General features: G+C 56.4%; 2 protein-coding genes across 2 annotated transcripts; one reads left to right on the forward strand and one right to left on the reverse strand.

The window, feature by feature from the left end:
• Positions 1 to 248: 248 nt before the first annotated feature.
• On the forward strand, positions 249 to 542 carry AURANDRAFT_7283 (hypothetical protein; the record flags this gene model as incomplete). The annotated part of the gene is made up of 1 exon (XM_009041571.1): positions 249 to 542. A coding segment is annotated over one exon (294 nt), but the record flags the coding sequence as incomplete, so codon positions are not given.
• An 8,712-nt stretch (positions 543 to 9,254) lies between these two features.
• On the reverse strand, positions 9,255 to 10,858 carry AURANDRAFT_38469 (hypothetical protein; the record flags this gene model as incomplete). The annotated part of the gene is made up of 2 exons (XM_009041620.1): positions 9,255 to 9,903; positions 10,043 to 10,858. 2 exons carry the CDS (start codon positions 10,766 to 10,768, stop codon positions 9,877 to 9,879), a joined length of 753 nt encoding a protein of 250 aa, XP_009039868.1.
• Between the last annotated feature and the right edge of the window lie 1,374 nt (positions 10,859 to 12,232).

A 12,232-nucleotide genomic window follows, 5' to 3' on the forward strand; every position in this document is an offset into this window, starting at 1 on the left:
TGCGTCGCGTCTTCGAGTTCCTAGCGGGTAACTTCAGGCGAGCTCACAGAGAGATGCTCCCGGCAAAGTTGACCGCCAAAAAAAAACAACTGGCGGAAAGAAGAAAATGCGATCAAGAACTTAACGTTGCCGCAAATGATAATGTCGTTGATGACTCCCAGCAAACTGGCTGGTCCCTATCCCTTGAAATAGCAGCATTAGAGACAGAAATTAACGACACAAAGCAACTTGAAGAGGGTCCTTTGGTAATTACGATAAAAGATCTAGACCATGCACTCCGCACACTTGGACGTCAGTGTACAAAGAAACAATTGGAGTACATGATATGGGAAGTAGATGAGAATCTTGATGGAGAGATCAATTGGGACGAGTTCAAAATGATGTATCACCGCAATGTAACAGACGAAACAGGCTTGGAGCCCTTCGAGCTGTTTAATATTGTCCAATTCATGACATATCTCCCTTCTCTCAAAATCGATAAAGACTTCAAAGCCCAGATAACTGAGGATGATACGATGTCCACGCTTTTTGCCCGCTATGGCCATGATCAAACATATGGCCGGGTACACGTCGAAAGGTTGATGACCAAACTTTTCGGCGATAAGCTCAAAGCCGAGAAGGGCGAAGGTGTCCTATCCCTCGACGAGTATCTCAGGGTCGTCGGTGTCCGCAACTATGCAAGAAAACGCAGTGCTGGCGTCTAGGGACACGCTGCAGCACCCACACTGCAGCACCAGGTTGCCCACGCGTGCCCAAATTAGTCCGACCACTACAAAGCACCGCATTTGGGCCCACCTACGCGGCATTCGCAGTCGGCTAGCCCCCCCCCTTCGGCCTTCGGGCTCTCCACCCCCATATAAACTGCACTGTGTACCACATGTAGCGGGATGATTGGCCAAGGTAGCTTGCCTAGCCCCGCTAGGAGTTTGGAATGCGGCTGGGGTGTTGTTCAGTAGTGCCCGTATTTTACTTACAGCGAGCTACGTCGGGTATGCAAGGACGAAAACAACCATAGGGCTAGAGCGCCCCATAGAAGTATTTATTTATTCTTTCTGGCCGCCGGCCGTAGTATGTCATAGATGTCCTCCGTCGACCGCGCGCGCGCAGGTCGACCACCGGAGGAAATCGTGGCAAAATTGTTGAATTATGCCCCCGCCAAGCCGGCCCATCGGGATAGCGCGCTAATCGTATCGATTGAGGGATTTCAAGGGTGTGGGGTTGCCGGTTCGGGTCGGAAGTCGTATTTAAATGTTCAACAAAACGCTTACTTGAAGGGAACTATCACCCCAGAGTATTCGTCTTAGTGAGGCAGGTCCTCTGCCCGTTCGTCCAGTAGCCCCGGCCCCCGTATACTACGGCAGCTGAGGTGACGTGAGGTTAACAGAGACGCCGGTGTACCGCCACTGCGTAACCTCGATAGTTCACCCTCACACGGCAGGGCAGCCCCACTAGGCTGCCTCCCCGTGTCGGAGTTTACTATCTCGTTAGCGAGCCATTCGTTTTAAAGTTCGCATCTCGCTCAATCTTGGTTGTGCGCCCACAGCCATTCATATCCCAAAGTTCATCGAGCTCAGTGAAGTTTATTCCGTCAAGGGTTAGTTTTGCTTATGCACTATGGAGATGACACTGCACTTTCCCCTATCGTGGACTTCAACGTTCGTTGTTGCCCTAGTTTAGGGTGTTTCTCCCTCGGCGTGTTGATCCCAGGTTCCTTGCAGGCTCACAGGCGGGTGTTAAGCGCCCCTGGCCTGGCTATCGTTTTACGTGGCTCAAAGTCGCGGGAGGCGCGACTTGGACGTTTCGCGTGCATGTTTGATGACCCATATCACACCTGACCACCATCCCTGTCGTGTTCAAGCTACCTTGAATGTTCAAAGACTCAAACACCCCAGAGGTGACATGTCGATTGCGACTGTCCCAAGCGGAGTACGACGGCGTGAGCCTAGACTCCACACAGTCCTTTCCTTGTTCAGCCGCTGGTGATGCACCACATCTTGATCATGGTCTGGCCATCACATCTTTGTTGTGGTCGGCCTATCAACCTGAGGGCCATGTGTGTATTCTAGTCAGCTGTATGTCCACCATAATTTCGTTCCAAAGGGAATGTTGGGAAGCATTGAGCATAGCGGGTCTCACAGTCAGTTAGACAAACATCGATTATATCAATGCCAATACAAAGGCCCCAGGGGAGCCGCTGGGCAATCTGCTTGATATCATCGAGGGAGATTGTGGCCTGCTCAAGTACTCTTGAGAGCTGCACTGCCGCTGGAGGAATCTTTGCGCCACGTTTAGATCGCAGCTGCTTGAGCGACGCGCGCCGACCCGCTGCTGCAAGGTTCTCTTCAGATGTGTTGGTCGATGCAATCGCCTCAACTCGCCGCGAGAGATAATCAAACTCAAGCCAGTACGTTACAAAGGTATGCAATCGAGTGATCTGCTCAAGATGACCCGAGGCTCGGGCAATCCAGACGCGAAGTCCTGATGCCCTCAGGACAGCAACTTCTTGATAAGCGATCTTGGCGGCAGCAAGGGCGCTCAGTACCGACGCTCCGTCTGCGTTTGGGCCAGAAGACAGAAACCCCTTCACCTTTTCAAAATTTGCATCAGCTTCCAGGCATGCGTAAAGTTTGCTGAGATCTTGGGCCTCTTTTTGGCACGCAGCCTCGATGTACTTATGGCGGGCGTTCTCCACGCATAATAGTGCCGTCGTCGTGTCGTGGCTCTTGCTAGCCGTCAATGCGGCATCTAATTCACGCTCAGCTTCAAATCGAAGGTTGAAGAGCACGATATCACGTGCGATGAGGTCAAGTCCAGACTTCCCTTCAGCCTTGGCCCAAGTGAAACATGCTCTGGAACTCTCAAGTGCAAGTTGGGCAGCACGTGAATCTTTCAGCTTGTTGAGCGCATGAACGGCCTCAGTTTTCAGACGATCTCCTTCTTTCCGAGCTGCAAGTGCAACTCGATCCCATGGCGAAACATCAGAGGGAACATTTGAGAATGGAAGCCCATCGTCCCAAACAACAGGGCCTTCTTTCAGCTGAGTGCGTTGTGTAGCAGGGCGCTGGTAAGCCTCGTAACGATTCACAGCACGCACGAGCACATCAAGCGCAACATCGAAATCGTGCCTCTCAAGAGCGGGCTCGTAGTCACGATACAGGAGATCCTACAACAGTTGCGTCGCCAAATTGCTGCTTACGGACACTGGATCTCACCGACTCGACACGTGCCAGCACAGCGGAGGTCTCCTCAACATTTTCTGGTTCCAGGGCCTCAGTGTAGAGCCCGAGAGCACCATTAGGCGACTCTACAAGAAGTCGAGTAGCCAGCTCCAGAGCTCCAGTGCTGTATGCATTTCGTGCTGACAGTAGAGCAGCATCGCCACGAACACCGGCGGCTCGGTTTGAAGCACGCTCCGCAAGCTCTTCTGCGTCGGGACCTGCTAGACGCAAAAGTTCGTAAGCCGCGGCGAGGAGTGAAAGCGCCACCTCGCAATCCCCCTGAGCGCGGGCCTGTTCAGCTGTTGAGTATCGTGCCTGGCCCATAGCTAGCGCCTTGGAACGTGTTGCCACCTCCCGTAGTTGGGCAACATAAGTAAGAGGAGATGATGGTTGGCCAACCTCAAGAATGACAGGCACCTGGGGCGCCTGTTCCGCCGCCGATACCACGGTTGCGAACGCAGATTGCGCCTCAATCGTGTCTGGATCTGGCAGTTTATCCAGGGCGTGAAGAGCCCCCTCTTGTTGTGCAACCCAGGCAAAAGAACTATCTGCCTTGTCCAGGAGAAGGAAAGCCTGGTCGAAATCAAAACTGTCACAAGCAGCTTCGGCTGCATCACGTGCCAGTTCCGCAGCGGCGACGGCAGCGAGGACAACATGTGCTACAGCAGGTGCCGTGGATACTAGATCTGCGGGCGGTGCTCGGAGCGACTTTGGGGATGTCGACTGCAAGGCCTGTAGCTCCATCTGTGCAGTTTCGAGATGCGACACGCTTTGTTCATAGTCGCGAGATCGCTCAGCGTCGGCGTGTGATGCTAGCGCATCTACTAGCGCCTCGTAGCGCAAGAGCTTGCGCAAGCGTGGGGCTGCGACATCATCGTAATTGTCATCCTGGCGAACCGCTGCTACCTCAGCAAGATGATGGGCCTTGGAAATCGATCTGATATTATTGTCTAGTGCGCTTGGGACTGCACATCGCTGGGTCTCGTAAGCGTCACGGGCAGCTGCGAGGCGTAGCCTGACGTCGTCGTAGCAGTTGGTCTCTCGAGCTGAAGTCAACAATCTTGGCATGTCATTGTCTAGTGCCGCGTCTACCGTGAGTGCACCCGAAAGTGCTGCTACACGAGCAGCTCCGCGGCCACCTTCGTACTGGGTCTCCGTCCTGAGCCGTGCGACATAATTCTGCAATAGGAGAGCATCACGTGCAGCCCCGGGCACACACAAGAGATCTGTTGCAAGCGACAGGAGCTCCTGATGCGCATGCTGTGCGCTGTGAAACCCTGTTGCAGCTTCTTCAAGTGCAGAGATAGCAACGATGCGGTCATCAACGAGCAAAGCAGCATCCGCGTTTTTAAGTGCTGCCGCACCTGCGCGCTCCTCTCGTGCGTAGCGCACAGAGATGAGGACGTCATCAACAGAATGTGAGAATGTTGTGTGAGTGTCCAGCGGTGGTGATCGAAGTTGCTCATGTTTGCCTGGGCGCACCAGGCTATACTCGGGGACGCGCGCCTTGACGTCGAGTTGTGCCCGCGACGCTTCATCAGACCAATCGAAACAATCCTGAGCCTCTTTGGCGAGTTCGAGGGCCTTGCTTAGATTACCTTGCACAACTGCTTCCAGGGCTTCTCGCTTCATCGCACGGCCATCCGCGTCTGCACGGCGGCAAACGTATTCAACTGGCGCACGACACCGACCGCGTCCTAAAGCTGCAGCTGCAGCGGCCGCCGCCGACGATGTTCCAGCTGACGCTGCACGTTTTTCTGTAGTTGAGAGTGGATCCGCGAGGACCGCATTTGTAGGATTTGCAACTCTAAATGTTTGACCATTTCGCTTACTTCCAGTCGTGCTCTTTGTGTCAACCGTATCGAGCTGTTCCGCAGCTGCCGCAAGAGCCCCAACTGCATCGTTATACTCACGACACTTCAGGGAGACGTCCGCCTCAGCGATGCGTTGATCAGCTACGATGGGGGCACGAATGCTCTCAACGCGCACTGCGCCTTCACCATCGTCAGCTTGATGAAGATATCGAACCGCAGCATCCGCCTGCTCAAGCGCGGCATCAAGGGAACCTTGTCGCACAAGGACCTCGATGTTGAGCTCAGCAGCTGCAGCAAGACCACGAAGGCGTTCACGCCGTGTCTCCGCAGCACGAACCTCGAAACCGTGTGCAGCAAGAGAAGCCTCAGCAGCTTCGAGCTTCTCCAGGCGGCTATGATCATCGCCCGCATCAGCGAATGCTTGAGCGTCACATAGAAGCGCATCGGCCACCTTTTCACCCGCTATTTTCTCTAAGCAAGTTTCAAGTTCACCTACTGCGATTAGATCAATGGAAGCGCGCTTCCGTCGCTGGCGTGCGGTTTCAACAGAGTACGTAGTTGAATCAGAACCAGAACGTACATCACAGCGATGCAAAGCAGTGCGAGGCACAGTAAATGACCTCAGAAAACGACGCAATAGCCGCTGCGCACTCTGCTCAATTCCCTCACCAGAGAGATTTGCTAGCACGTCAGATACGTCAGGTGTCGCACCGCCGCTGGCCAGTAGCTCCCGGAAGCGGGTCGATGGGTCGTAACTCCCTTTAATTGTATCTGCAGCCGCACACGCAGCTTGCGCACCCGTGTCAGCTTCCACCGCAGCGAGTGAGGCTGCTTTATCACCCAAGGCAACAAGGGAAAGATCCAGGCCTAGTAAAGAAACGGCCGTGTTACCTTTGTGTAACTCAGGATGCCAAGGTGTGTGAGCAGCTGCAGCCGCTGCCGCAGCTGCCACGTTTGCGCGTGATACTACAAGACAGCGGCAATCTTCCTTGGCCTCAGCACCTGCTGCCGCTAAAGCGCATGTTTCGTCATCTGCTGCAACTATCCATTCTAGGGTTGCGCGCGTGGCTGCAGTTTCAGCGCGTGCAAGCTGGAGTGGTCCTGATTGCATTGCTAGGAAGGCTGCGCGATCTACTGCACTCTGTCCCCTATCGTGAGTTAGAGTCTGCATAATTGCACTGGCTGCATTGAGGCGACGCTTTGCGTCTTCTAGTGCAAGCGCCGCAATCATGCCCGTTGCTGTTCTAGTCGCCGCAACAAGGACAGCAGTAACGGTATCTAGTGATGCATTCATGCATGGCAATCCAGTCACAGCTGCACGCAGGGCGCACCGTGTTCGCCGGAGAGCCCTTGCTGCTGGTCCGTACTCGCCTAAACCAAACTTCTCAGTCACCTCAGTCCACATGTTGTCTGCCGTGCGAACTGCTTCAAGCCCACTGATGCAGCGGAGTGCCACCTCAGCTCCGCGAACATCCCCAGCTTGATCGTAGAATGCTCGCGCTGCATCCAACGCCAGACGCAATCGACTCACATCTTTCGTCACAAACGGCACACAAGCCCGCGCAACACGCTCTAGCTCAGCATCACCATTGCTTGCCGCCTTTGCAACTGGAATTCGGTAGCCTGCCTGCGCCGCTTTGGCAAAGCCGTCGGTCGCCAACCCAAATGCATCTGTGCCTGACAGCTGTCTTTTTGCAACTGCGGCTACCGCATCTGCGGCTGTCCCAGCTGCTAGATCATACTGCCGTAGCCGTACCTGTCGTGCCATCGAGCGCTCCACGATGGTAGCATCTTCTAACGCTACAGTCTGCGCAACTTCAAACGTGGACTTGGCATGACCTACCGAGCAGCACAGACTGCAGTGCTGTAAAACAACAAACTGATTTCAAACATACTATGCGGAAGCCGGTCATCACGCACTAATGCTGTCGTGGCTGCCACTTCGCTGGTTCTAGCTGATGCTGATGCGTACGCCGCTGCGAGTTCAGCACGGGCACGCTTGCGTGCTCCTAAAGCAGTTCCCACCTGAATATCTGGCATGCAGGTGCTGGAGTAGAATAAACAAATGCTCTGGGAAGTGCTGCATCAGAGATGTTTGAATTACAATCGACATCGAACAGGTCCATACCCCCATCCGCACCTGAGCCCTGCGCTCGCGTCGTGTGCAGGAGCACATCTGCAGCATGATAGTCATGTCTTGCTGCCTCTGCCAACGCCTGGGTGGGAAATTATATAAATACATAATACTGTACTCTCACTGGCAAGGACGTTACAGGACACATAGTCCCGGCATGAGCGCGCCACAGAAACTTGAGCTGCATCTCGATCACCTCGAATTTGCATTGCTAGAGCCTATAGGATGCATCGTGTGTGTGGCGTACGCCATTAATGATAGAACTACCATTAAACTAGGAGCACTCACCTCGGCACCACGTGCTGCAACATGATCCCCACCATCACAGAGTGCCATTGCCCCGCTGAGAAGCGATGTAATTGCGCCATCAAAGTCTACTGCGGCTCGCTGGCGGACCTGGGGGGGGGACTTCATGCTCCATTCAAATCGGGACTTGGTCGACCCTGGCACGAATACACCCTTCGATATTATGCTTGCGCCACGAGCAAGGCAATCGCGCTTTCGTCGAGAGTCTGCGCAACCCTCTCGCATCAATGTTCGGATTGCACGGGTTTCAGTTCTAGCAAGCTGTCGATTTACGGATCCTTCGCCAAAGGCTAATTTACACCCATCGTGGGTCCAAGTCTGCGCCACTGATGTTCTAGTCGGTTCGCAAACATCTTTGCTATTGTCACGCGGCTGCCATTCCTGCGAGGAATAGGGTGACATGACGAAAGTTAACGCATTGGTAAAGATCGGACCTCAGGAAGATAAAGACTAAATTAAGACTTAATAAAGACGACAAGCCGGCCACATGAGCCGGCATACGGCCGGCCGGCTCGCTTTCGCTCGCCTGCCCCCGTCGGTCGTAGCCACTCGTCTGATTGAGGTTGATCGCTTCGCTCGCTTTCAACCGCTGATAAATAATTGTTTCGAGGTGAACCTTAACCCACACTGCAAAATAGAACATACTAATAGCTAAGCTAAATGGCTGGCAGCGCTCGAGACGGCGCCTCTGCACCTAAGTCTGAGCGAAATGTGGCTCCCATCGCTCGAAGGGTTGCCCCTGCAACCAAGGCTGAAGGACTCCGAGCGCTCGGCCATCATCTACGACGTCGACAGCGTCTCGCGCAACCGCAGCTCGTTGCTTCGATTGTGGTCCCTGCACTGGCATCCGAGCCTGCCCATGAAGATGTGGCATCGCCGCGTCGGCTACTGCAGCCTGCAGTAACGCCGGTAGCGCTGCTACGGGCTGCCCCAGAGCCCCCGCGCCGTCGTGGGGCAGCCCCCGGGTCTGCGTCCCCGCGCGCGCCGGCGGCAGCGCGACGCCACCAAGATCGAGGACGACAACACCGACACGAGGCCCAGACTCGACGGCGAGGCGTCCAGGACGAGGACCTCTGCGGCGCGCGCGCGCGCACGCGTCCATGGCCGCCGCTCGGATGCGCGGCCTTCGCTAGGCCACCGACGGCACGGCAATGAGAAGGGCTGGGCCGCAGCCGCGCCGAACACATGATCAGCTCGCTCGCTCGCGACGCGGCACGCTCTTCAACACATGCTTTCCATGCGAATCGCGCGTGGCGCGGGAGAAAATTATGGAGCTCGTCCTCTCGGGGAGCGTCGAAATGGCTCTCACGGCCAGCGACGGCCGGACGTAGCGGCGTAAATTTGACACGAGTTCCCTCTCCCGGCGCCTAAAGATCGCAGAAGGGCGGCGTCGTCCACGCGCGCGATGCGCGCATCGCGCGGTGGAATTTCTGCAGAAAAATGCCGTTTGCAGCCACGAAACGACCCGCTGTGCCCGGCTCGCGGCCTTCGGCGGCCGCCGTTTTTTTTGCCCTACGGGTCGGCATGACCGATCAACCCCCAGACCGCAAAGCCCGAGTTCACTCCGCCCACACTATGGTTGGAAGCCCGGGCAGCGCCAAGGCGCCCTGATCGAGTCCACTCGACCCCGCTACTCGACCCGCACTCAACCCCAACTCAACCCCGCTTCGCACCCGCCCGCCGCCAGCCCACGGACCAGCCACGGACCCTACGGGCTCCCCCGACAGAGATAGCGCGAAGCGTGTGGCACTCAGGCACGCTGGGGGGGGGGGGGAGGCGAATAGTCGCGAACTTAGCGCTAAGTCCCGTTGGGTTCTCGTGTCCAAGTGTAATCTACAGTGAGGTGGGTTTCCGGAATCAAGCTCACAAACTAAAGGTGCTCCTGCCTGTTCGTGGCTCGTGATAGACCACTCGTGATTGGAATCTCCACCCGCAGGAAAATCGGACAGATCCCACCAGCTTGCAAATAATTAGGGGCGTTGGTGGTTGAGACTGTACAAGACGCCAAGTCAGGCGCGGACTTGGTATCGTCCGGCCTTTGTGATGGTGCGAACACCCTTATACGGGCGATAGCGCTCGTTAGTGAGTTGAAGAGCCGCTATCTGAATGCCAGATACGGAGGCAATTGGGACTTTCCATGTCACCTGAATTGGGGGCAGCTCCTCGAGAGCACCCTGAATCACCATTGACCCAGTGAGCTGGGGTGCCCTATTTCCGGTCATGGTTAGCTTGCCCACAGTCCATTTCGCTACTTTAGTGGCTTCATCGTAGAGGACTGTTCCTATGGTCGCAGATAAGGTGGCGGTCTTGACACATTTTGGAAACAGGATAGACAAGGTCACATCCTCAATGAGCAAAGACCCTTTGCGATTAGGGATGACAAGCGAGGACGTCTGCTTCTGACCTATCTGTATCTGGATACGACCATGACCTGCGTTGTGTTCGTCAGACATATTTACTGAAGGCGTGACATAAATTGGTGCAGAGACATTAGTCTTCGTGTTTACACGATATCGCATTAATTCAAATGCGCCATCTGGAGGCACAAAGCTGACGACACGGTCGCGTTCAAATCTATTGTATCGCACGCAGGGGTGAAATGAGCAGTCGTCGATGACCTCTGGATCTACAAAACTCAAGCATAGGTCTGGAATGCCCGAAAGTCGAGAATTTGCCATTATGGCCCCTGTCACCTCTGATGACACTACCTGTCCATTCCGATCAACAATTGCGTCCACCTCTTCCACTATGTCGAGGTAGATGTCGTTCTGTGCGTACTTGACGCCCGACTTGCGCCAGGGCATGGATGAGATGGTCCCATCAGGCAATACATCGCTCACATTTGATCTCCCCGTTGCGACAGCCTGCAGCCGACCCATGACAGACTGCGGCTTAATCATTGCTTTTAATGCATTTGGTTCGGTCATCAAGGGATTTCCGTTGTCCAACATTTCCTCGAGGAGCTGATAGACCACAGAGAAGTTGTCTTTGATTGAGCCCTCATCTGCGGCCCCGAAGTATTCAACAAAAATATCAATAATCCGGTGCAAAAATTCAATTACTAGAAGCGGGGCCACGTCTTTGGCCAATGTTGCAATCACATATACATCTTCTCGGAAAATCGACACTAAATAATGCTTCGGCCGGTACAAGATTGGAGGCACCTCAGTTCGCTGGTCACACTTATTCACCTCATCCCAAAAGAAATCACATACACTTCGAGGTGTCACGCCGCGCCAATGGCGTTCGATCAAAACATCTCCGGTCGAGCCCGTAATGAAGAGCGATTTTATCATCTTGAGATCGGGGGTGTGCCGCCAACGAAAGTAACACCCGTTCACCACCTTCGCCGGTAGCCCATCGCCTAGGCTGGACGACCGGGGATGGTCGTGGGGAGACGCGCGCGGGACTTTGAAGCGCGAAAAGCGACTCGAATGTCGTCGCGTGAGGACCAATTTGAGGCTGGGAAAACCCATAGGGATCGAAAAACCACGTCCCTAAATCCCGTCGATCGCTGTGCGCGTACGCCTCGCGCTGCAGAAACCCGACAGGGACCTCGGGCTACCGCCCGGTAGTCTTGGATTGGCTGCAGGCGCCCGTACGGGCGCGCACTGTCGCCGTGAGCTGAGCCCGCCGGGGTAATTTCCCATCGAATACAGCCCCTTGAAGCGGCACAGTGCAGCAAAAGCCGTCGTTGTATGGGCTTTTCTTCGTAGCGCTCGCGACGTTTGGGCGTTATGCGCCGGGATCGGCATGTGGCGGGATTTCCGCCTTCAATATCTACCTTTATGTCCGAGGAACCCGCCGCCTTGGATGCGACGGGATCGATGACGAACGTTCTCTGCTGCTGCGATGGCTCGAAAACTATGCTAGAGGGGTCGCGAGCGGGCAGCGCGCCCCTTCCCACCCACTCTACCTCCCCGTTCCAGTCGCCACGCGATCGTATGAGCGTCGCGTCTTCGCATGTGCCCCACTGGCACCCTCGTCCTTGCGGCCCTCGCAGCTGCTGGGATCGGCGGGCCCTCAAAGACGGCCATCCCATCGCAGCGCGCCGCCAAAACGCTGCACAATGTCGATCATGAAGTGTCGGCTGTATTCGATCGACTTTTACCCCGGCGTTGACTTCTGTAGGGGGAATCGCCGCGCGCCGCCGCGCCCCTGGGTGTGCCTGAAAGCCCATCACACGGCGCACCTCTGGACCGAGTTATCCGTGCGGGGGCCGCCGACGCGCGGCGAACGAGCGGTCGCTAGAGATGGCTCGTGAGACTCTCGCGAACGAAACCCGGCCGTCCGCGCGCGCAGCGCTGCCGCCGGGCGCCTGCGCTGGACCGAGGCCGCGCATACTTACCGCGAGGCCGTGCGCGGCGCCGGTGCACGTCGGAGACGCCGGATGGCCACGCGGCCGCGGCTCGAGCGCCGTCGCGCGACGCGCCGGTTTCGGCGCCGGAGGCCCGCGCGGGCCTGCAGAGCGTCGGGCCGCCGCGGCGACGGCCCAGTGGCCGGATACTATGATATGGCCGGCCTGTCGGCGACGCTCCGCGGCGCCGGGGCGCCGTGGGCGGCCGCGCCCGCGCACCGAGGCCTTCAGCCGCGAACCACCGGTGGTCCACCGCGGCCCGATGCGCCGCCCCCCCGGTCTTGCTGGCGGCTCCCAGGCCTATGGGGCTCACGTGGAGGCTCCACCGCGGTCCTGCGACGCCCGGGCGCTCTCGAGGGCGATGCCTCGTGTCACAAAGAGGCTCTAGCGCAGGCACAGCTTC

The sequence above is a fragment of the Aureococcus anophagefferens genome (genome assembly GCF_000186865.1).
Source record: "Aureococcus anophagefferens unplaced genomic scaffold AURANscaffold_22, whole genome shotgun sequence".
In the NCBI taxonomy this organism is placed as follows: domain Eukaryota; class Pelagophyceae; order Pelagomonadales; family Pelagomonadaceae; genus Aureococcus; species Aureococcus anophagefferens.